Below are 22,861 nucleotides of genomic sequence, written 5' to 3' on the forward strand. Positions count from 1 at the left end.
GCTTGCTTGCAGTTCTCACCCACTTCCTAAAAGCAGGGCATCCCTTTACCCCTCTTTGCAGTCTTGGGTGGGTTTTATCTTGGATACTCTTGGGACGTTTGCATCACACTCTTAATATCAGATAATGGGTTTGTCGCCACATCCTAAGGTAAAATCGACAGCCTGGGAAGGGAATGTGTTATGTCTAACTGGTGACTTCCAAGACTCTCTGGGATATCAATTCTTTCCTTTTGGGTATCTCCAGCCTGATCTTAAAGGGACCCACAGAACTAGAAGGGAGTCACATCGGGAGCCCTCTGTTCATCCTTAGAAGAATAGCTTCCACTGTTTCTTTCTCTTTTTAAGACTTATTTTTATTTCAAATTATGTGTGGTCATATGTGGGTTTGGGGGGGGGGGTGTCACATACGTGCTGTTGCCCACAGAGGTCAGAAGAGGAAGTGGGGATCCCCCAGAGCTGGAGTTACAGGGTGCCGCCCCCTTTGGTGCTGGAAACAGAACTTGGGTCCTCTGCAAGAGCAGCACAGGCTCTCAACTGCTTAGCCATCTCTCCAACCCACGCCCACTTCGTTCTGACTTTACCCAGTTCTCAGTTTCATTCATCGGTCCTCTCTGTCCCTGTCCTTTTCTCCTGCCAGTTTACCCCTGGAGTACCTAGATGTCACTCCTGAAGCCTGGTAACAGGTGAGAAAGGAAAGAAAGGTATGCCTTTTGTTGGAAATTCCAAGAACACATTGCAAGAGACATGTTTACCAGGATGAATTGCCCGTCGTTTATCTGAAATTCAAATTGAACTTCATTACGTACTTCATCTTTATCTGCTACATCTGATGATGGTACTTGGAATGTTCCAGTAAAGAACACACCTGTGCTGGTCAAGATGCAATCAGAGGAATCTTTGGGGGAGAGAAATGAAGGGTGGCCCTCTCTTAATCTACTTTCACTGAATTGAAACTCAGTTTCAGGCAGACACTTCCATGCTAGGGGCCAAAGAACATGGGACTCTGGTATCTAGGAGACCTGAGTTCCTATCTTCCCTCTATCACATTCTGGCTGTGTGACCTTAGGCAAGTGACTGACCATCTCTGGGTCTTGTTTTACAAATCTGTAAAACTGTGTGTGCTAGAGGCTAAAGGAGAAGACACTCTAGAAGCACTCAGCAGTGTAGTGCTTGACACGTAATAATTGCTCAGTAAATGATCCCAGATTTAGCAATTCTGGGGCAGATGGGGTGTTTGTGGGGATCAATTTGAGGTACTCAAAGAGAAAGAATACAATATTATAAATCACACCACCACACCCAGAAGTAGAACAAGAGGGCTGAGCCTGTGTTTTGGTGATAATGTACTTGCCTAGCATTGGGGCAGGGAAGAGGGGACAGGAAGGAATTTGAATAGAGAGAAAAAATGTATGTGTATCACATGAAATAAGAATCACATGTGGACATATATATATATATGCATCTATAATATATAATATTATATAATATACATATTAGGTGATAATATCCAATGATTTACTCATTTTCAGCTGGGGATGATCGCTCGCCACTAGAATCCCAACACTTGGGAAGTTGAGGAGAGGGGTTGGGGATTTGAGGTCAAAAATCTTAATAACAAAATGAGATACACACACCTATTTGAGATTATGAAAATCAAGAGTCAAAAAGATTAAGACATTTGCTGCCCAGGACATCTTAAGGCAATGGGAATATCTGAGCCCTAGCAAAACCCAGTTCTTACCCTAGCCACATCTTCCAGCCCCTGACGTAATCTCTGTGTCCCTCAGAGCTGCAACTTCTCAGATCTCCTGAGATGATATACTAACCTGGCTCTCAGAGCCATTGCTGGCTGTATTGCATGCTAAGACCCTAAAGGTCAGATCAAAGGTGTCCCTTCTCCCCCAGCCCTGCCCCTCTCCTGCTCTCCCTTAGTGCAGCTGAGAGAGAGCTGTTAAGGATGGCTTCAGCGGTTGAACTGCAACTGTACCCTCTGCAGGCACATCCCTCCTCTCAGGACTCCGAGGTCCCAAGTATTGTATCATTATTCTTCATTTTGCAGACCAGGCACCCTGAAATTCTAAGCCAGTGGTTCTCATCCTTCCTAATACAGTCCCTCATGTAGTTTTCATTGCTACTTCATAGCTGTAAACGTTGCTGCTGTTATGAATCGCAATGCAAATAGTTTTAGAAAGAGAGGAGTGTCAGATGGGTCGCGACCCACAGATTGAGAACCTCTGTCCTAAGCGGTAACTGCAACGTTCTGAAGTCATACAGCTGAGTCTGGAACTAAGCCAAGAAAGCTCTGGCTTCAACATTATCTTCAAGCAAGGGATCCATGAGCCATCCTTCTCCCTAGACCACTATATATATATATGAGCAGAAGTGGCTCCTCCATCAACCACCAGGGTCCCACCATCTGCAAAAAAGAAAGCCCTCCTCTCTCCCTCTTTCCTATAAGTAAGCCCACGTACTGAGCATCCCAGACCCCTGGAAGAAGCCCAGCACTGTAGACAATGCTCAGCCCTAGTGGGCTGCATGGAGGGCGGGGCCTGGGTGCTGAGCCGGCAAGGGAGGGGGAGGAGGAGGAGGAGCTGGGGTCAGAACTCACGCCCTGGGGAGGAGGCTCCGGAGGGCTGAACCTCCCCGAGAGAAAGAGTGCATTCAGAGCCTGGAAGGAAAAGGAAAAACCTTCTCTGGTGTTTGACAAGGGGAGAGGAAGGGGGGCGGAGGGGGGGGCGATGCCGTTTGGATTCTCTGCTCAACTGTCGCTTTAGCAAGGCCTGCCAGGAAAGCCAAGGAAAGAGGATGTTTGGGGACAAAGACTGAAGGGGGAGGCTGGGGAGGAAAGGGGTGGGGGCATTGGAGGTTGAGAGTTCATGAGACAAGCCCAGTGAGGGAACTTCGAAGACAGACAGGGAAGAGGGGTTGACTATACTCCGGGCCAGAAGCAAGATGCCCAAGATTCATCTGAGAAGATCCTGGGTAGCAGAAAGTGGCTGTGGAGGAGAGCATTGACATCGAAGGCACAAAAAGGGGTTCTGGACGCTGGAGGTGACCTCTAAGGGTCACCAAGCCAGGGTCTGAAACCAGTGGCCCGTGAAGTGCCAGTCAATCATTGACCAGTCTGGGGGGCACAGAAGGTGATGGTGTGTGTGTGTGTGTGTGTGTGTGTGTATTTGCTACTGCGAAAGCCTCCCTTCTGCCTACCTCAAGTCAGAGCATTGAAAACAAACAGAGCAAGGGAGGAGACAGTCTGGTCCACAGTCCGAGGTCCATGCCACAATCTTGGGCCAACTAAGGAAGGAGCTTTGAGACCTGGGTGCAGCTTACAAGGGAAGCGTCTGTATAGATTAGTTACTGGGAGTCCCCTCGGTAGGCAGAAGGCCTCTCTGGCGCCAAAGGAGACTAGTCCAGATACTTGTGATATTTTGTTCCTAAAGATGGCCTTTTTTAGCCTGGTGGTTGTGGTGCACACCTTTAATCCCAGCACTTGGGAGGCAGAGGCAGGTGGATCTCTATTAGTTCGAGACCAGCCTGGTCTACAGAGTGATTCCAAACAGCCAGTGCTATACAGAGAAACCCTGTCTCAAAAACAAACAAACAAACAAACAAAAAAACCAAAAAAAAAAAAAAAAAAAAACCAAAAAACAAAGAATGACCAAAAAAAGGTGTTTGTTTCTTTGGCAACAGAGTCTCACTATGTAGCTCTGGTTGTCCCAGAATTCTCTCTGTAGACCTGGCTGGCCTCAAACTCGCAGAGATCCTCAGTGTGAGGGTAAAGACTTGCCTGACACTGTGTTCATGTATGCTGGCCCTTTTTAAAACAGGGGGAAGCCGGGCTTGGTGGCGTGTGCCTTTAATCCCAGCACTCGGGAGGCAGAGGCAGGCAGATTTCTGAGTTCAAGACCAGCCTGGTCTACAAAGTGAGTTCCAGGACAGCCAGGGCTACACAGAGAAACCCTGTCTCAAAAAAACAAAAAACAAACAAACAAACAAACAAAAAACCCAAAAACAAAAAAACAGGGGGAACCTAACCATGAGGACTGACCTTTAGCCCACCCAGGTTTAGCCCTAATCTCAAGGACGCTGATCTTGGGCCTGCCGGTACCTCCTGCATTCAGCCATGCAGGGCCAAGGTTCTAGAATTCCTTTTATCTCTCAAAGCTGCTTTAGAACAAAAATGGACTTCTGACAGTGAAACCATGTCTAAAAATAAATAAATACATAAATAAATACATAAATAAATACATAAATAAATAAATAAATAAATAAATAAATAAATAAATAAATATCAAATCCTGAAGACGCACCAGGATTTTATGCACGGAATGCTTCCAGAATGCTGCTTCTGTATCTCTGTCTGTGGAGATAGGATTTGGTTATGGCATTCAATCTGGCCTTGAACTCCTGAACTCAAGCCAACTCCACTTCCCAGGTCGCCAGCTGGTATTTGTAGCCACCCCTGGCTTCCCATTGGTATTTTGGAATTGAGAGCTTAAACTCCCTTGCTTGTCTCCGAGGGGCCTCACTGAGGCATCCCTCCCTCCGGTTTGGGGTCCCTTGTTTTGCTGAGGGGTGTCCCAAACTACACTGTGCCTCTTAGTCCTTTGTGGCCCTAGGTTTACCTCCCAGGCACTAGAATTCAGAGCACTGGGTGTGGATGAGAGCCCTGCCTTTGGAAAGAGAGGACACAACGGCAATCCCAAGGTCCTTCTTCAATGATCTAGTTTCAGGTTGCTGTCTGAGCCCACCTTGTTGTGTCTGCTCTTTGCCTTTTACGGCCAATCTCCTCCTCCTCGCTCCTTCAGTTCTGAGGATAGAGCCCAGGGCCTCACGCTTAGGACAAATGCTCTATCTCTGAGGCATATCCTCACTCTCTAATTTTGAAACAGAATCTCTCAAAATTGCCAAGGATGGACTTGAACTCACCCTTATAGCCCAGGCAGGCCTTGAACGTGCGAACCCCCTGCCACAGGTTCGGGACTAGCCAGGGTCTGTCCTAACTTAAAGCAAAAGAAAAGGAAGCAAAAGCGCAATCTGCTGTCTAGGTGAAAAATCATTAGGTAGCGCGCACGCAATAGTAACGTAACCGGGAGGGAGGGGTGGGGAGGTGGAGAAGCCTACTTTGGGGTGGGGCTAGAGAACACCGTTTTAAAGGGGTGAGGTAAAACCTGTCTGACCAAAAAGAAGCAACCCTGGCTCCTGGGCCAGGTAGTTCTAGACTGAGGAACAGTGAGTGCAAAGGCCCCAAGGCAGGAACAAGTTTGGCATCCTGGAAAAGCAGTGAAGGCTCCCAGGAGACAGGGATGTCCTGAGCTTGAGGCAATGACACACAGTAGTCAGGCCTTGGGGTCTCCTGGGTCCCTCGAGGCTTCGGGCAAGGAGAAGCCATGGAGCCCTGGAGCGAACCCATGATCTGATCTCTACTTAAAGACTATTTGGCTGCTGGGCTAAAGAAAAAACAAAAACAAAAACAAAAACAAAACGACTGTAGGAGCCAAGCGGCTGGTGGTGTGACCTCGGAGGAGAAAGGCAAGGGCTTAGACCAGCTGGTGGGAAAAGCAGAAAGGGGACTCATAGATTTTTATTTATTTATTTATTTCATTAGTTAGTTAGTTAGTTAGTCGAGTTTAGTTTTAGAAGCAAGGTCTGTTGTCGTCGTTTGGTTTGGCTTGGTTTTTTGGTGTTTTGGTTTTCGTTGTTTTCTTCTATAAAAAAGTTTTTACTTGATTTTATTTTATGTGCACTGGTGTTTTGCCTGCATGTGTGTCTGTGTGAGCATCTTGGAGCTCCTGGAACCAGAGTTATAGACAGTTGTGAGCTGCCATGCGGGTGCTGGGAATTGAACCTGGGTCCTCTGGAAGAGTAACCAAGGCTCTTAACCACTGAGCCATCTCTGCAGCTCCAGAGGCAGGATTTCTAAGGATGGTAAAAAAAAAAAAAACAAAAAAAAAAAAAAAAAACATTTTTTTAAAATTTTTTAAAAAGTGAAAGAATACATATTTTCCTTTGTGCCAGGTGGAATGGTGGACACTCGGGAGGCAAAGAGGCAAGTGGATCTCTGAGTTCAAGGCCAGCCTGTTTTATAGAGTTCCAGCCCAGCCATGATAGGGACTAGAGAGTCCCTATCCTCCTTCATAAGAAAGGTGTGTATGTGTGTGTGGCCTTTTCCTTTACTTCCATGTTTTTCTTCTTATCCTCAAAGCCAGTAACTATCTCTACTTATACATCTTTCTAAATATATTCTTTACTTTTTTATTAATTAATTTAGGTTTTTTTGAGATAGTCTCACTGTGTAGCTGTGGCTGGCCTAGAATTCACTATGTAAACCAGCTTGGCTTTGAACACACTTCTACCCTTCTCTCCTCCCTGAACCCCCACATCTGGCCAGATGTACTTTTTAGAATAACAAACAATAGGTCCTCCTCTTTCTCATCACTTGAGTGATGTATATACATCAGTGTGCCCATGTGCATTTTGCATTCTATACTTAACAGAACTATTATGAAGATCTTTCTGCATGTCAGTATATGACACTTATAGCCTATTGTTATGAATTTCTAGTCTCCATTCCATTTTAGATAGTACTTCTTCAACTGACAAAATTTGACAGATATTTGGTTTTTTGTTTTTGTTTTGGTATTTTCCTTTCCATTCTTTTTGAGACAGGATCTCACTATGTAGCTGTGGTTGGCTGGTCTGGAACCTGCTATGTAGACTAGGCTGGTCTTGAATTACAGGGATCTGCCTGCCTCTGGTTCCTTCCAGAGTCTTGGGATTAAAGGTAAACACTGCCAGACCCAGCCTTCTACCTAGCCTTCTGGGTGGGTCTGGATAGCCATGGAAATGCTTGGTTATGTGGTGTGTGTGTAATCCAGAGGAATTCGTGTACAGAGCAGTTGCACAGCATGCTATTAACCTAGCAGGGAAGTCCCCTTAGTCTTCAGTGTGACATTCCTTCACTCGTCTCCTTTCCCGAACCACAAACACTGTGCCTTGCTCAACACCATTCCTGAAGCCTTATACTCGTAAACAAGAAGCCCTTACTGTGAACTGGTTCCCCGTGTTTGCTCTGAGAACACAGCCAGCTTGCTTTGGCCCCTGTCATACTGTGCCATTTGTTAAGTCTCTCCCTTCCCAGGACTCAGAACAGTTCTTTTGGAGGGTATAGGCAAGCCCTGGGGATTAAGCACATGACCTTAAATAAGTGCTGTCAGCCACTGTGTCCTCCATGGCTCAGTCCTGGAAACCTGACTGAGGTAATGAAGGAATGGAGAAAAGTCAGACACTCAGACACACTTAAGGGAGAAGCTGGGAGCCAGGCGTGGTGGTGCACGCCTTTAATCCCAGCACCTGGGAGGCAGAGGCAGGAGGATTTCTGAGTTCAAGGCCAGCCTGGTCTACAGAGTGAGTTCCAGGATAGCCAGAGCTACACAGAGAAACCCTGTCTTGAAAAAAGAAGAAGAAGAGGAGGAGGAGGAGGAAGAGGAAGAAGAGGAGGAGGAAGAGGAGAAGAGGAAGAGTAAGGGGAGGAAGAGAAAGAGGAAGAAGAGGAAGAGGAAGAAGAAGAAGAAGAAGAAGAAGAAGAAGAAGAAGAAGAAGAAGAAGAAGAAGAAGAAGAAGAAGAAGAAGAAGAAGAAGAAGAAGAAGAAGGAAGAAGAAGAAGAACCGGAACTCAGAGTGTCTGCTGTGTACAGCAGGGGAAGTGGGACTTATTCTGTCTCTGCAGAAGGCCTCTTGTAGGGGGGCAGTCTCAGGTTGCAGGCACCTGAGAGGAGGAAGCTACAGTTGCTAGTTTTTGCACACACTGCTCAGTCAGTTATAAACATTGGGATTTTGATCAGAGAAAAGCTTTGCCATTCCTCTGTGCCTCATGGGAAGGAAGGCGTCGGAGGAATTGTTGTGTCATGTGAACAACACACATTTGCTCAGAACTTTCTTGGCTTCCTCAGCTCCCCACAAGCAACTAGTTCAGCTCATCTTTCCTTCCTTCACTAGTATAGTGGCTGCCATACCCTACGGCTCCATAAGGCCAAATTGAAATAATGAGTTCATGATGTTCCAGCCTGTGGGCTCACACCGAGAACCAAATATAAGTTTGAAAGCAGGTTAAGCCAATAGAATGCAATATGAAGGGGGGCTCTGAGCTGGAAACCAGAGAAAGGGAGACACCAGGTAATTGTTAGCAGGGAAAACATCCGAGAGCTGTCCCAGGAGACAACATCCTGTCAAAAGACATAAAACCCCAGGGAGAGATGGCTTCCTCAGTGGGTAAGGACCTGCTGCCAAGAGTGACGACTTGAGTTTGATCTCTGGGACTCATGAGGTGGAAGGAGGGAAGTCCCATAGGTTGTCCTTCTACCTCAGCTGAACTGTGGCATGGGTATGCCCCGCCCCCTTCCACAGAAATAAAGAAAATATACAATTAATCGATTAATTAATTTAAAGTAAATAAGGTGAAAATAACAACAAGTAACTCATACAGCAAATGGACAGCTCCGGTTTCATTAAACAGAGCTCAGGCATGATCACACTGGTCAGAGCGGGACCCAGGGTCTTGTAAATGGAAACAAAGAATCAGAACAAGAGAAAAAAAAGTCCTGACTGGGAAGTGGGCAGGAGAAAACAGGACAAGAGAAAAGCAGCTCCGAATCCCTTCTTAGTTCTTGTCCCCAGGATCAACCCAGGGCCTGGATAGTGTAAGCACCTCCGAGCTCTGTTTCCTCCAGGTCTAGAAAGGAACAAAACAGAGAGAGTGCTTAACTAAGATGACGCAGGCAGACCCAGACCTTCTGTTTTTGGTAGCAACTGGTTTCCTTTGGGATCTATCTACAAGTTCAGTTTGATTTTATGGAGCCTTTAGCATGAGCCACTCCCTGTCGCCTTGCTCTGGTTTCTCAGGGCCTCCTGCAGGTGCTCAGTTCAAACAATGGCCTCCCATAAAAGATACATCCTCAGAATAATAAAGACAAAAAAAAAAAAAAAGGTAAAGGGCCGGCTGTAATATTAGGATTTGATTGTGTGTCTCTCATCAGCTACTAGGGACCACAGTGCCTGCTTTTTCATTTTAGTTTTCTTTGTTGTTGGGTTGTTTTGTTTTGGTGTGTGGTTGTGTGTGTGTGTAAATCTGGTACTCAAAGAGATCCCCCTGCTTCTGCCTTTTTCATGCTGGCATTAAAGGTGTGTGTGACCCCACCTGGCTTGCTTTCTCTTTTCAATTTCCCAGAGTGAACTGGGGTGGCCAATGGCTATACTCCCGCATTGAGGAGGCAGAGGCAGGACGATTCTAATTTGGAGACCACTCTGGGCTATACATTAAGACCTTATCTCCACAAAACCCAGTAATTTCCTCATCGCTATCAACTGGATGGTCCACTTCAAAGACAGTACTTGTGTGATATTTAGCTGGAAGAAGTGTCATTCACAGAAGATTCAGGGTGAATGACATACCCCTGAGCTGTTCGCTGGTTAAATGAAGGTAACCCCATAGTACTTCTTGCTCATCCACACCTCGCCTTCATAATCCTTAAATCCTACCCCACAACCCAATTCCCCCTCCAGGATGTAAAGAGAGAATTACCATGAACAAAAACAACGGGGGGGCGGGGGAGGCAGGATTTACATGACATCAAAGCTACAAAAAGATTTGGGTGCTGGTGGTTGGGCACAGAGATGGGGGTGACTGAAGCAAGTGTCTCTATCAAGGTATATGTGTATACATGCAATGCCTGGGGCGGGGGGAGTTCTCCCATCCCCTGGAGCTGGATTTGCAAATGACCCTGAGCTGCCTCTTGTGGATGCTAGGAACTGAGCTCTAGTCCTCTGCAGGAACAGCATTCATTCTTCACTGATGAGCCACCTCCCCAGCCCCTGAAAATGTAGTGTGTGTGAGGGTGTGTGTGTGTGTATATGTGTGTGTGTGAGTGTGTGTGTGTATGTGTGTGTGTGAGGGTGTGAGTGTGTGTGTGTATGTGTGTGTGTGTGTGAGTGTGTGTGTGTGTGTGTGTGCTGCAGCACACTTGATGTCAGAGGACAACTCTGTGGAGAGGATCCTCTCTTCCCGCCTTTATTGAGTTCTGGGAATCGAGTTCAGTGAAAAGCCTTCACTCACAGGTGGCTGGCCCGCCCAGACAGTTTTAAGTAGTTCATTTACTTAAAAAAAGAAGGAAAAAAAGAAAGAAAGAAAGAAAGAAAGAAAGAAAGAAAGAAAGAAAGAAAGAAAGAAAGAAAGAAAGAAAGAAAGGAAGGAAGGAAGGAAGGAAGGAAGGAAGGAAGGAAGGAAGAAAGAAAGAAAGAGAAGGATCTCAAAGTGTCTCCCATGGAAAGCAAAGTTCTACTTTAGTGCCAGAGGTGAGCAGGACAAGAAAGGACTCCGTCCCATCTGGGAAAGACAAGCCACTGCATAGTATCCCTCCAGTGCTAACAATCATCCTTAAAACGCAGCCTTTAACAGGAAACCAAGCAGGAGCAAGAGGGCCAAAGCACACAAGGACAGGAGACTCTGGAGACACGGACCTTTAAAGTGCATCTGGAGCAACGGAGTGAAGACCAGCAGGCCAGGCCAGGCTGAGTTAAAGAGTTAGTAAGGAATTGTAAGAAAGAGATTGGTCAACCTTGAATTTTAGAAATTGGAGCCGTGGTTAGTTTTGGGTTTTGTTGTTGTTCGTTTTGTGTTTGTATCTGCTTGACACTGGCTAGGGTCACCTGGAAAAAGGGTACCTCAATTAAGAAAATAAATGCTTCCTTCAGACTGGCCTGTCAGCAAGCTTTCAGAGGACACTCTCTTGATTAATAATTGATATGGGAGGGTCCATACCACTGTGGGAGGTGCCAACCCTGGACAAGTGGTCCTGGGTGCTAAGTGACTAAGCCAGTAGGCAGCACTCCTTCGGGGCCTCTGCTTCCACTCTTACCTCCAGGTTCCTGCCCTGGCTTCCCTCCATGATGGCTTGTGATGGAGTGACATAAAGCAAACCCCAAGTTTTAGGTCATGGTCTTTATCACAGTAACAGAAAGCTAAATAGGAGAGAAATGCCTACTGGAGGGGACCAAAGTAAAGACAAAGACACCTGTTAAGAAGTTCTGCAGCTCTTTTAATGGCAGCGTCTTTAATCAGGATGCTGACATAAGAAATGGGGATAAGTGGGGTACCCAGAACATTTGGAAACAGGAATCTAAGAGAGTGGGTGACAGAAAGGCGTCTGCTTGAAACAAAGACCGTGTAAAACAGAAGGGAGAAAGTACACTTAATTTGCTCCTGGGCGCAAATCGCCCCTTCTCCTTAGATGCTGTTTATGAAAAGAGGAGACAGCAGTATAGAAGTGGGGTACCCGCCCACTGAAATCCGGGAACTTTTATTTAAAGTGGGCGGGCGTCAGCGGAGGATGCAACGATGAACACAGGTACTTCCGGTTGTTACGGAAGTGGGACTTTGCCTTCTCCCAAGCTCCTCCCTCAGCGGCCGGGCACAGTGACAGAATGGCCGAGCGGACGGCGCCGCTGCTGCTGCTAACCTTGGCAGTGGGACTCGCGGGGGGTTCCCAGGGCGACCGCGAGCCCGTGTACCGCGACTGCGTGCTCCGATGCGAGGAACGGAACTGTTCGGGGGACGCACTGAAGCACTTCCGCTCCCGCCAGCCAATCTACATGAGCCTAGCTGGTAAGCCCCGCCCACCCGTGAAAGCCCCGCCCGTTCGTCTTGGCCCCGCCTACTGTGCCCTGCTGTTCTGCAACTCAGAACCTCAGTTTCCCTCAGCGTTCTCTCATGAGTGTTAATGTCAGGAGCCTCCTGAGTGTGTGTGGAGGGGTGGGAAGGTGGGGGTGATGGGGTTGCATCAGCCTACCCCACCTTTCCAGAGGCTTCATTTTATTTATTCAAACCACTACTTTTTAAATACAAAGAAGACCTGAAGTAACCCAGGAAGCAAACCAGGAGCCTGTCCTTCTGGGCTTATAATCCCCAGGCAGGTGAATATTAGCCTTCTCCAAGACAGAATAGTTTGAGACCTAATGGGCCCATAGATTAAGCACTATACGCATTTGGAAGTGAAAGGGACGGAGTCAGCTTCAGTGGGTGGAGGCAGGGATCAACCACAGAACAATTTAAACAGGATGGAATTGATGTCAACCAACATATTGAGCACCCACGTTGGACGGGTGTCACAGCAGGTCAGCTGGCTTTCACCACAACCCCGTCAGATACTTTCCCTAATCCGTTTTAAAGATGGGAACACTCAGAGAGACTAAGTACCTTGCCCAAGGTCACACGGTCTGTAAAGTGGCAGAGCAGAGTTCCCAGTTCTGACCTGTTTGACCAACAGCTCCTCCACATTATTATCCGGTTTCCATTCCAGACAGAGGCAACAGAGAGCTTGGAGGTCCTAGGAGGATTTGGGTACATGAAGCATCTTGGTTTACCCAGAGATCAGGGAGCAGGAAGATTAGAGGCAATGAGGGAACAAAGGCACCGGGGAACCTGAGGAGTCTGATGAAGGGTCTGAGCTCGATTTTCACAGGACATAGGAGGGCACCAAGGATCCCTCCCTGGGTTCAGGATGGACAAGTATGAATTTAGGTCTCCAAGAGGGGCCTGCCAGATCCCAAGAGCTAGATCAAGGGAGAAGAAACTATTCTCTTTGCTCCCACTGATATAATATATTCTTCCCCACCTGTGTGTGTGTGCGCGCCCACCCTCTCTTCTCTGTCCAACTGGGAAGTAAGATTCTGAGATTTCCACTGGTTCTGTCCAGCCTTCAGGTCCTCTTGGTCTCCATTTGTGCCTGGAGGTTTATGCCTCCCTAAGTCCTCACACAGCTGTAGTTCTGTTTGTCTGTTTCAGGCTGGACCTGTCGGGACGACTGCAAGTATGAGTGTATGTGGTTCACTGTTGGCCTCTACCTTCAGGAGGGCCACAGAGTGCCTCAGTTCCATGGCAAGGTGAGTCAGGGGCTCAGGGATGGTACATGGTGGCCCTTCAGCCCCGAGCTGGTCCATGCCATCCCAGCAGCCTGAGATGCAGTGTCACAGGGTGTGGAAAGATAGGACAGGTATTTGCGCTCAGCATCTCTTCCTTTTCCCAGGGTGCCAGTGTGTCCTGCTTCTGAATTTGGAGGAATAAGGTCTGTGTCCCAAGCCAATTGTGATGGCACACACCTTTAATACCTGCCTCTGGGAGGCAGAGGCTGGTGGCTCTCTGTGAATTTAAGGCCCACCTAATCTGTGCAGCCAAGGCTTCATAGTGAACCCCTCTCTCCAAAAAACAAACCCACAGGCAGAAAGACCCCCTTGCAGTAGAGCTGAGCTTCTCAGGACCCACGGACCCTGACTAAGATGTTCCTGTCCCTGCTTTTCCAATCAGAGTCTAGATCATCAGAAATACCCTTCACACACACACACACACCCTGTAGCTCTGTGCCCACTGTTACCTCATTTTGGCCTGTGGGGTTGCCAGGAACTGGTCACCCTACTTTACCACAAAGCAGCCAGGCGCCCCGAGGACGATGGCAATCAGTTGAAGGGGGATGGGGCCTACATCTGGATGGCAGGTCTGTATGATTTCACCTCGTGTGCCTGCTGTCCCCAGTGCCAGGCTCCCATGGCAGTGGCTGCCTGCCAGCCAGGGAAAGACTGTCATCTTAACCAGGCACTTCTGGAGAGATACCCATTAGCTTGAGGGAACTTGAAATCCTGAGCTGAGGAACCAGCTGGAGTGCTGTCAGTGCAGCCATCGTGGAAAGGTGGACCAGGCTGGCTAGGGGCTGCCACTCCTCACCTCCCTGTGCTCCTTTTTCAGTGGCCCTTCTCCCGGTTCCTGTTCATCCAAGAGCCAGCTTCTGCCGTGGCCTCACTCCTCAATGGCCTGGCCAGCCTGGTGATGCTCTGCCGCTATCGCGCCTCTGTGCCAGCCTCCTCCCCCATGTACCATACCTGCATGGCCTTCGCTTGGGTAGGTAGCCTGCCAGGACACTCTGCACCCTGCTCTGAACAGGGGAGCCCTTCCATCCCCAGAGATGGGAGTCTAGCAACCAGCTTCTTCACTTTCCCAGGGCTAAAGTGTATGGTTTCAGGCACCACAGAAACAGAAGGTGCGGCAGCAGGCTTCTGGTGCAGAGTGTTCCTGCCCAGTGTTCTCTGGCAGGAGGGAAGGAGGACACATGTTATTCTTGCCCTAAGCGAGGAAGCTTAGGCCTCCGTGGGGTGGTTTACCAACAGGGATAGGAAGTGAATAGTAGGGAACAATCTTGGAGGGCGGGTCTTTCCAAGACCCCTCTGGAGGACTAATATGACTTTTGTTCTGGCCCAGAGTTCTTATAGGAGATCAGCCTTGTCCTGAGAACCCAGGTGGATTCATCAGAGTAGGAAAGATGGCTTAGCCTCACCAGTATGGCTGGGCCTAGGAACTAGAATCCATGGCCTGGGAACTGTTGAAGAAATGTGGTCTTGGGTACAGAGGGGGACCTTGTGACAGGAAGGGGGTGCAGTAGATGTCTGTCAGAGTGTCTATGATAGGCCATAAGGGAAAAAAATCCCACTCCCCTTCCTGCTAAGAGCCTTCATTTGTGTCCATGGGACACCTGCTGTGTGACAAGCCCTTTGCTGGGTGCTGGAGGCCCCCAAACATGTGAAAACACACATGTTCCTTGCCTTCTGGTACTAGTCTCAGAAACCCACAATTGGATGTTAAAGTACAGCCTTGAGGAAAGCACAAAGAGGGGGGAGCTGTAGGGCACTTGATGGGGACCGGCCTACAGAGCAACAGAGCAAGGCCTCCCTGGTGTGAGATAGGCCTGAGGAGTTGAAGGTTGTCGGGGTAAATACGAGAAGAGCAGGGGAATCTTCTAAACAAATCCAGAAAGTGTAAAGACAGCAGAGCAAAGGGTAAGGGCATCTGTAGGCCAGAAAGGTCAAGAGCCACAGGGCAGGAAAAGCAAGAGAGCAGGCTGCTCCAGGGTCTGGTGCTGGCAGACTCTGACCATAGCTGATGGCACAGTGCACTGAGATGCACAGGCTGACCTGACTAGGGCGATACGCGTGGAGGGATGTGCTAGACCTAGTATTTGCCCTTCAGTGATAATAATAACTGTTAAGACCTATGGAGTAACAGCAAAAAGAGAAGAGAAGAAGAAATTACGAATTTGGGACAGTTGGGCAGAATGACCATGATGTAATCCCAGCACTCATGAGGCTGAGGCAGGAGGACTTCAAGTTTGAGGTCACCGTAGGTAGCATAGTTGATACTTTATCTTAATTTGGGGGAGGGAGCAGGCTTTGAAACTCTGTCTCAAAAAAAATTTTTTTTTAATTTGAAAGCAAGAGTTATGGCTAGATGTGGTGGCTCATGCCTGCAATTCCAGAACCTGAGACAGGGAGGCAGGTATGAGTCCAAAGCTAGCCTGGGCTACGTAGCACCTTCTAGAACAGTGAGTGCTGCTGAGGAGGACCACATGCATGTGGGTCTGGGCTTGTCCTCAGCTCTTGACCAGCACATCCTTGTGGGATCCTGATCATGCGTAAGACTCAGACACACAGGGCTTTGGCCCCAGACAACATCTAACAAGTCAGCAGGGAGAGGAGACAGGGCTAGCCTCTAGCACCACACCACTGGCCTCCGGGGCTTGAGTGTTCTCTGGGATGAACCCTGACTGAGCGCTTGCTAAAGGCAGAATCCTAGTTTGCATTTGTGTAGCTGGGGATTCCAGTGCAAAGCCCATGCATAGGCCCAGTGAGCCTGGGAAGCAGGTCACAGGCATACCGGAGAGACTCAGTAAACCTAAGAACTGGAAAGTAGGACACAGGTCCTCTGGTGGGGACAGATGCTAAGATTATTGGGATCCTTTCATGCCTTTATGGGGTCTTCTAAGACACAGGGACACAGAGTCCATTGGTCGGATGATCTCATTTTTCTTTTGCTGAGACAGAGTCTCACTGTTCAACCCAGGTTGGCCCTTGACGTTCACTCTCCCTGCCTCTGGGCAGCTGGGCATTGCTGTAGTAGGCAGGTACCACAACATGTATTCTAGGCTGGATTTCACACTTGCCATTGAGCCCTGTGTTTCTGCCTGGAGGGTGTGGCGGTGGACTTTATCCTGGGCCAGGTCTTCTGGCACAAGTGTGGCTCTCCTTTGTGCTGGGCTGTGTGGATGGGAGGGCCCCCTGCCAACTCGAGGTTCTGCCATGGGGCAGGGCTGACTTTTCTCTGATAACTCTATCCCTTAGTGACCCTGTGAAACTTCAGCAGAAGAGGGTGGCCCCTGCCTTGCCGTTTAGATCTAGGTTTGGCCTGAACAGGTACCAGGAAGGGCTGTGGAACCTGCCAGAGTTCTACATGCTGTGGCCCTTTGACTTCATGGAATGGGAGGGGGGGGAGCGGGGGCTGGCCCTCTGCCAAAGCTAGGAGGCCAAACCAATTCCCCACCTTTATCTAGCAGGGAAAGGTCCTCAGATGTGGATGTGAGATGAGGTGCCAGACACTGGTCGTATAGTACCACCTCTCTTGAGGGAAGAACAAGAGAAGAGATAGGCTGAAACTCTAGCAGAATAGTGGCTAGCCTTCAGGAAGGGCTTCCCAACGGTCAGACAAAAATCTAGTGAAACAATGTTAGGAAATAAGAAACCTTTTTAAAAATCTTGATTGATTTGTGAATATAGGCGTGCAATGAGTGTTCCTGCCATGGCTCATGTTAGACTGTAAGATTATTATTATGTTACTGACTCTCTCCTATCTCTCCCAGTACCTATAGGATAGGTACTGGGGTTTGAGCTCAGTTCTTCAGGCGTGGTACAAGTACCTTCACCCAAAAAATGTCTCACTAGCCCAGGAATCCTTCTCTGATGAAGGGAAAAAAGCCCTGCCTCCCCATGGAGGGAGCCCAAGGCAGTCTGACTGTGGCCCCCGTGGCCCCGAAGAGGCAACAGACATCATATTTAACATTCTGCCTCCCCCACTTCTGAGACACCAAGCTATTTAAAGATCCACTTGTCCCCACCGTGATGGTGTCAATGACAGCCCCGAGCACTGGGGCTTAACACTGGGGTCAAATTCCTGACAGATCTGGCTCACTTGGCATCCAACCAGTTTCACGGCTGTGATATTTTTGTCTGTTTTTATATTTGCCAGCAAAACTAAACCAGCCAGCCCCCTGCCTCCCTGCACCCACCTCTTGTCCCCTCACCCCTGACACCACTGCCACCCTGGCCCATGTCCTCCATTCTCATTGTTTACGCATGATTCTCACCTCCCCTGTGGCCCCTCCCACACACTGGGCACAGCCAAGGAATATAGAACAGTTGTGTATGTGTGGGGGTTTCCCTGTCCATCTGTCCTCTGTTTGCATCTGACTATAAGCTCTGAGGAGAAACAGCACCTGCTGGGACCACACTGATGGGACAGGGGAGCCATCCATGCTCATGGGACAGTGGCTTGGGAGCACAAAAACGGGTTCTTCCCATATTTTGCACCGTAGGAGCCGGGGTCCCAGAGCCCCACAGTTTAATCTTGAATTTGGTGGCCCTTGAGGAAAAAGAAATGAAAGGACATGGTGGGGTCAGCCTGGTGGATGTGATGGAGAAAACCTAGATTCCTAGGTTACCTGTGTACCAGGCAGAAGCAGTAGAAACCTCAGGTAGTGGGAAACTGGGGCAGGACAGGTAAATGTGTTGCCTGAGGACACACAGGAAATGCTGCGCTGTGGTTAGAGCTTAAAGCCCCCAGGTTTGGTTCCACGGCCTGCTTTCTTAGCAACACTGCCTTTGAGTGCAAGGAAAGTATCAGAAAGATCCCACCGTTCGTAGGTCACTCTTTAAGGCAGAGGGACATCCCCGGGTGTGTAGAGTACAGGCTTCAGATAGGACTCAGCAAGTTAGAAGGCCCCTGGGAGACACACAGATAAGGAACCAGCAGCGCCCACTGTCTGTGGTGCTCAGGCCTGGCCCTGCACACCTCTACCCTCTTCCAGGGTTCCAACTGCCACTTAGCTCAGCCCTCTTGTCACCTCCCCCTTCCTGCTGTTGGTGACAAGGACTCCTGGCTGGCTGCCAGTGCCTGCTGCCTCCCCCACCCCCCTCCCACACTGGTCCCAGGGCCACTCTCCTCCCTAAGATATCCTTGCACCTGGTCTGCCTGGTCCTTGTGATTACTTGAGCCCTGTCTCCAGCCCGGGGTCACCGTCTCCCCACACCGACAGATCTCACTATAGGCCTTGTGTAGAGGGGGAGGTGAGGGCTACTCAGGCCTGCCCCAGTTGAAGAGAGAGGGCTTAGACTTGTTCTGAACTTAAGGGTCACAACCCATGTCCCAAGCCAGATTTGACTACTCATCCTTAATAAACCAATTTTAAAAGCCAGACTAATAGTAGAAAAGCACAGAAGGAAATATGTGGCCACGTCGGGAAGTGCGCTTACTGAGAACCTGGCGTGGGACACAGGCTGTGACCTCCCCTCTCAGAGTCAGTAGCAGGCTGAGAGGCACAGCCAGGTACCCACAGGAAATGTAAGGCTACCCCCAAGCCTGAGGAAAGAGACGGAAGAGGCCTACCCACCATGAGATGCACCTCAGAGCCTTCTGAAGGCTACAGAGGCCATTCTTCAGGTAGCCTGTGTAAGTAGAAGGCACTGTGAGGGACTAGCTGCCAGAGATAAGCCAGGCTCAACAGTGGGTGGAGACAGAGCGCTCTCAGAGCCAGAGCCCAGCATCAGGGAATCTGCCTGGCTCCTAGCCCTGCCTTGCCTCCACTCCCGCCCTCCGTGTTACCCCCAGCTCTTAGCAATCTTAGCTCAGCTGTGTCTCCTCCTCCTACCATGGGACCCTACAGACTGGCTTCCTGGCCTGCTCCTGTGTCCCCCGACTGGCCACTTGTTGTGTTACCTAAGTGGGCAGCTCCCACAGGCCTGTCCCACAAGTGTCCCTGCCCACTCTCCCAGGAGTGGCAGGCAGGTCATGCCCTGCTCTTCCCTTTGTGACTGGCTGCCACCGATCCCTCAGGGTCTGGTATGTGTCTCCTCTTCTCTCAGTAACTGGGACCTGTGCTGGGAACGGGTCCTGAAGAAAACACCAGCATGGACTCCCATAGTACGGTGCATTTGCAAGTCTTGCCCACTGCCCAGTTCTGGGAAGAGGGCCCCCGGTATTCCCCTAAGCCATCCTGCTATCCCGCCCCTGCTCCTCCCGAAACTCTAGAGCAGCTACTGGCTCAGCGGGTTAGACTGGAAGCTGGGCTAGGTTGGCCAGGTTGGTCTTCCTCCGAGGCTGGGCTCCAGTGGGATCTGCTTCATTTCCCTCCCTGGATTGCTGTTCCTCCCGACACACCCCAAGCTAGCTCAAGCCCCCCCACCCCACCCACCTCATTCCCGCCCCCAGAAGCTGAGGTCACAGGCTCCCCTGGGCTGGGCTGGGGTTGTCATCACCTGGCAGTGGGGGAGGAGGCAGGGCCCTGGGGGCTGTTGTCTTAGAGATTGGGTAATTTGGGAACTTGAGTCTGCCAGGACTGGTTCCTTGGCCAGGCCAGAACCTGCGGAAGCCACAGCAGCTCTTTTTGGCGTGGGGGGGTGGGGGTTGGGTGGTAGTTTACAGTGGTGGGAAATCCTCCTGAGGGGACTGAGGTAGGTTGGAAGTGAGTCCTCCCCTTGTTCAATGGCCTGGCTGGGCACAGGAAACACTTTGTCTAACAGAGCCCCACAGGTCCCCTCCACCTTGGGCAGCATGCTGACTGGCCCCTCCCTCCTCAGGTGTCTCTCAATGCTTGGTTCTGGTCCACAGTCTTCCATACCAGGGACACTGACCTCACAGAGGTGAGCACCTCCCAGCCCCCTGCATGGGACAGTCCCAGAGGAGCCCAGGAGAGGGCAGGACAGGCTCCCCAGAGCGAGAGCAGCACCATCCATAGAGCTCACACATCTCTGCAGAACCTCATCCCAAACCAGGCAGTGCATGGAGCCATAGCTGGACCTTGGCAGGAGAGTTTTGTCATTGGCTTTCTGACCTATAAGGCCACTGAGCTGGGAGAGGGGAGATGGAGATATTTTCCCAGGGTTACCCAGCTAGTGTGATCATGAGTGCAGTCCATGTCTGTCACATCCCAAATGACATTTTGAGTTCATGGTGTGCTGTGTCCTCTCAATGCCATGAACACTGAGCCATTCTGATGTTCTGGATACAGTGAAACAGCCATGGGGGGTGGGGGCAAAAGGTAGGGCTCCTGATGACTGCAAGGCCAGGCTCTGTCCCTTCCCTGCCTCGTCCCCTGGGTCTCCTCTGTGGGCCTGCGCCGGTCCTGTGCCATACTCTGCTCTCTCATGTGGCCCCATGGGCTCTCCCACCCTCAGAAGATGGACTACTTCTGCGCTTCAGCTGTCATCCTGCATTCTGTTTACCTGTGCTGTGTCAGGTGAGCACTTGGGGCTAAGACAGAGAGGGGACTGCCCCAGCTCTTCTCTTCTACAGGCCCGACCCGGTTGGGGATACCAGAGAGAAATGGATCTGGCTTCTCTGGGAGCTCTGACCCTTGGTTTCTCTGAACCAGCTGGCTTGGTGGGCTAGGGTGAGGAAGGTGGTTTCAGGGAGCCTTCAACCCTTTGGGCAAGGAAATAGTTGAGGGGACGCGGCCCTGAGGACAGCCAGCCACACTCTGAGTTGTTCTGGGTGCCTGGACAGGACCGTGGGACTACAGCACCCGTCTGTGGCCAGTGCCTTCGGTGCCCTGCTGCTGCTGCTGCTGACAGGACACATCTCCTACCTGAGCCTTGTCCATTTCGACTACGGCTACAACATGATGGCCAACGTGGCTATCGGTGAGCCCCTGCGGAGAGAGCTGTGGTTGGGCACAGGGTGGATTCTCGGTGTGTGTGTGTGGGGGGGGGTTCTGGAGAGCAGGGAGAAGCTGAGATGGGAGGCTGGGGTGAGGGGAGTCGGGGGGGGGAAGGCAGCCAGAATCCAGGGGAAGACCCAGTGAGTAAACCTCTCCTGTTCCTGCCCACCAGGCCTGGTGAACCTGGCGTGGTGGCTGGTCTGGTGCCTACGGAACCGCCGGCGCCTGCCTCACACCCGCAGGTGTATGGTGGTGGTGCTGCTGCTGCAGGGGCTGTCCCTGCTGGAATTGCTTGACTTCCCGCCCCTCTTCTGGGTCCTGGACGCCCACGCCATCTGGCACATCAGCACCATCCCAGTCCACACCCTCTTTTTCAGGTCAGTGCTCCACCCAGCCTCTGGATTCCATTTTCTCCGCCCTTCCTTGCCCGCTCCTAGGGCAGGCTGGGGCTCCCCATACCCACTTGGCCCTCCTACTTGCCTGCTGTCCCCCCCCCACACACACCACCACCACCGACTGGGACGTTCTCAAAACTGGGTGACTGCCTCAGTGGGCTCATCTCTCCACCCACAGGTTTCTGGAAGATGACAGCTTGTACCTACTTAAGGAATCTGGAGCCATGTTCAAGATGGACTAAAGAGGCTGGGAGAGGGTGGCTCCATCCGCCTCGTCCCTGAAGCGTCTCCGGGCATCTCCCTTCTCCCCCCTTGAGATGATTGGCTTTTCCCCTTTTAGCTTCTTGAACTTGGCCATGTGGGATTTGGACCTGAAATCCTGTAGCTACCTGGCCCTTGCTGGCCCTCACGTGGAACCTGTCTTGGGGGCGGCCTCCCCACATCTGGGGCAGGGACTAGGCAGCTGTCCGGTGGCTGGGCCTGAACGGAGACCAAGTTTAGAGGTTCACAGAGAGGAGGAGGGCTGCGTCTATATCCCCAACCCCTCCCTTTCCACATCACTCACCCCCATAGTGCCACCCCAGGTACCTCCACTTAACCCCCAAACCACACCCACAGGCCTTTGGGGTTCTTTGGGATCTCTTTTTGTCAGGGCACACTAGGTGGCGCTGGATGCTTGCTTCTCAGCTGCCCAGGTTTCTCTCCAGCTCTGAGGAACCGGGCTCCTTGGGTAGGAGGGGTTTCTACCCTGCCTCCCACAACCCAGCCAGGACCCCGGGAAGCTCAGGATCAGAACCCAGTCTGCTGTTCTGACTGGGAGTGGACACATTGACGCATAGAGGGCTATGGGCCAAGCCAGGGGCAGAGATGACCACGTGGCCAGTGAGCTGGGGCACTGTGGGTCTTCACTTAGAGTGTACCGCATAGGCGTGTGTTCTGGGGGCAGGGCGCCGAGGTGGTTTGGGGAAGGTATGTGTAAGAGATGAACATGCACCGGATACGCTGGTAGAAGGCGGAAGCAGAACTCGGGAATCAAGTCATCAACAGTCACTGGAACTCCAAGTCTGCCCCAGGCCCCAAGGCCATCCAAGCTGCTACGATATGCACATGACCTGATAGAGTTTGGGATGCTGGGTGAGAGTGTGGGTGCCCACCCAGTGCCCCCTTTGCACTCCATTTAAATCACATACCTCCCCCCACGTCTTGAGAGCGCCCTGCAGAACTAGTCCCCCCCCCAGAAGACAGGGAGGCGGAGGGGGAAGCACCCACTCCTGCCTCCTGGTTCTTTATCTTGGGATGGTGGACCTCCCACTCAGTACCCTTTGTCAGAGCTGGACTCTCCCCGGCCAATCCCAGGGCAAGCAGGGCCCATTTGGCCTGTATCCTAAACCAACCCATCAGGAAGGCTGTCTACAGTTGAGCCCTGCCTCTGTCCTCTGCCCCCTCTTTGTGTGTGTGTGTGTGGGGGGGGGATAGCTATGCCAAGGCTCCAGCTCAGGTACTTAGGCAGCCTATTAGGGTTTTGGTTTTTGTTTTGTTTTTGTACTAAGAACAATTTTAAGGCCGGAGGCAGGAAAGGGCGTGTTTAATAAAGCAACTCCTGGCCTCCCTCACCCCGACTCTGCTACTCTATGTGTATAAGGTGGGCCGGAGGGAAGGAGGCAT

The 22,861-nt window shown here is 50.7% G+C and overlaps 1 protein-coding gene across 1 annotated transcript; it reads left to right on the forward strand.

The window, feature by feature from the left end:
• The first annotated feature begins 11,266 nt into the window (after positions 1 to 11,266).
• On the forward strand, positions 11,267 to 22,793 carry Pgap3 (post-GPI attachment to proteins phospholipase 3). The gene is made up of 8 exons (XM_021177286.3): positions 11,267 to 11,659; positions 12,839 to 12,936; positions 13,793 to 13,945; positions 19,723 to 19,785; positions 20,320 to 20,381; positions 20,648 to 20,784; positions 20,974 to 21,178; positions 21,375 to 22,793. The coding sequence occupies exons 1-8, from the start codon at positions 11,479 to 11,481 to the stop codon at positions 21,436 to 21,438; spliced, it is 963 nt and encodes a 320-aa protein (XP_021032945.1). The 5' UTR covers positions 11,267 to 11,478; the 3' UTR covers positions 21,439 to 22,793.
• Positions 22,794 to 22,861: the final 68 nt, after the last annotated feature.

The sequence above is a fragment of the Mus caroli genome, unplaced genomic scaffold (assembly GCF_978045245.1).
Source record: "Mus caroli unplaced genomic scaffold, Mus_caroli_1 scaffold_13, whole genome shotgun sequence".
Lineage (NCBI taxonomy): Eukaryota > Metazoa > Chordata > Mammalia > Rodentia > Muridae > Mus > Mus caroli.

Bases quoted from the DNA above. Each gene is read 5' to 3' on its own strand.
- Pgap3 (XM_021177286.3), top strand. From the start codon at position 11,479: ATGGCCGAGCGGACGGCGCCGCTGCTGCTGCTAACCTTGGCAGTGGGA. The intron at 20,382-20,647 runs GTGAGCACTTGG...GTGCCTGGACAG, and splicing joins GTTTACCTGTGCTGTGTCAG to GACCGTGGGACTACAGCACC. The intron at 21,179-21,374 runs GTCAGTGCTCCA...CTCCACCCACAG, and splicing joins GTCCACACCCTCTTTTTCAG to GTTTCTGGAAGATGACAGCT.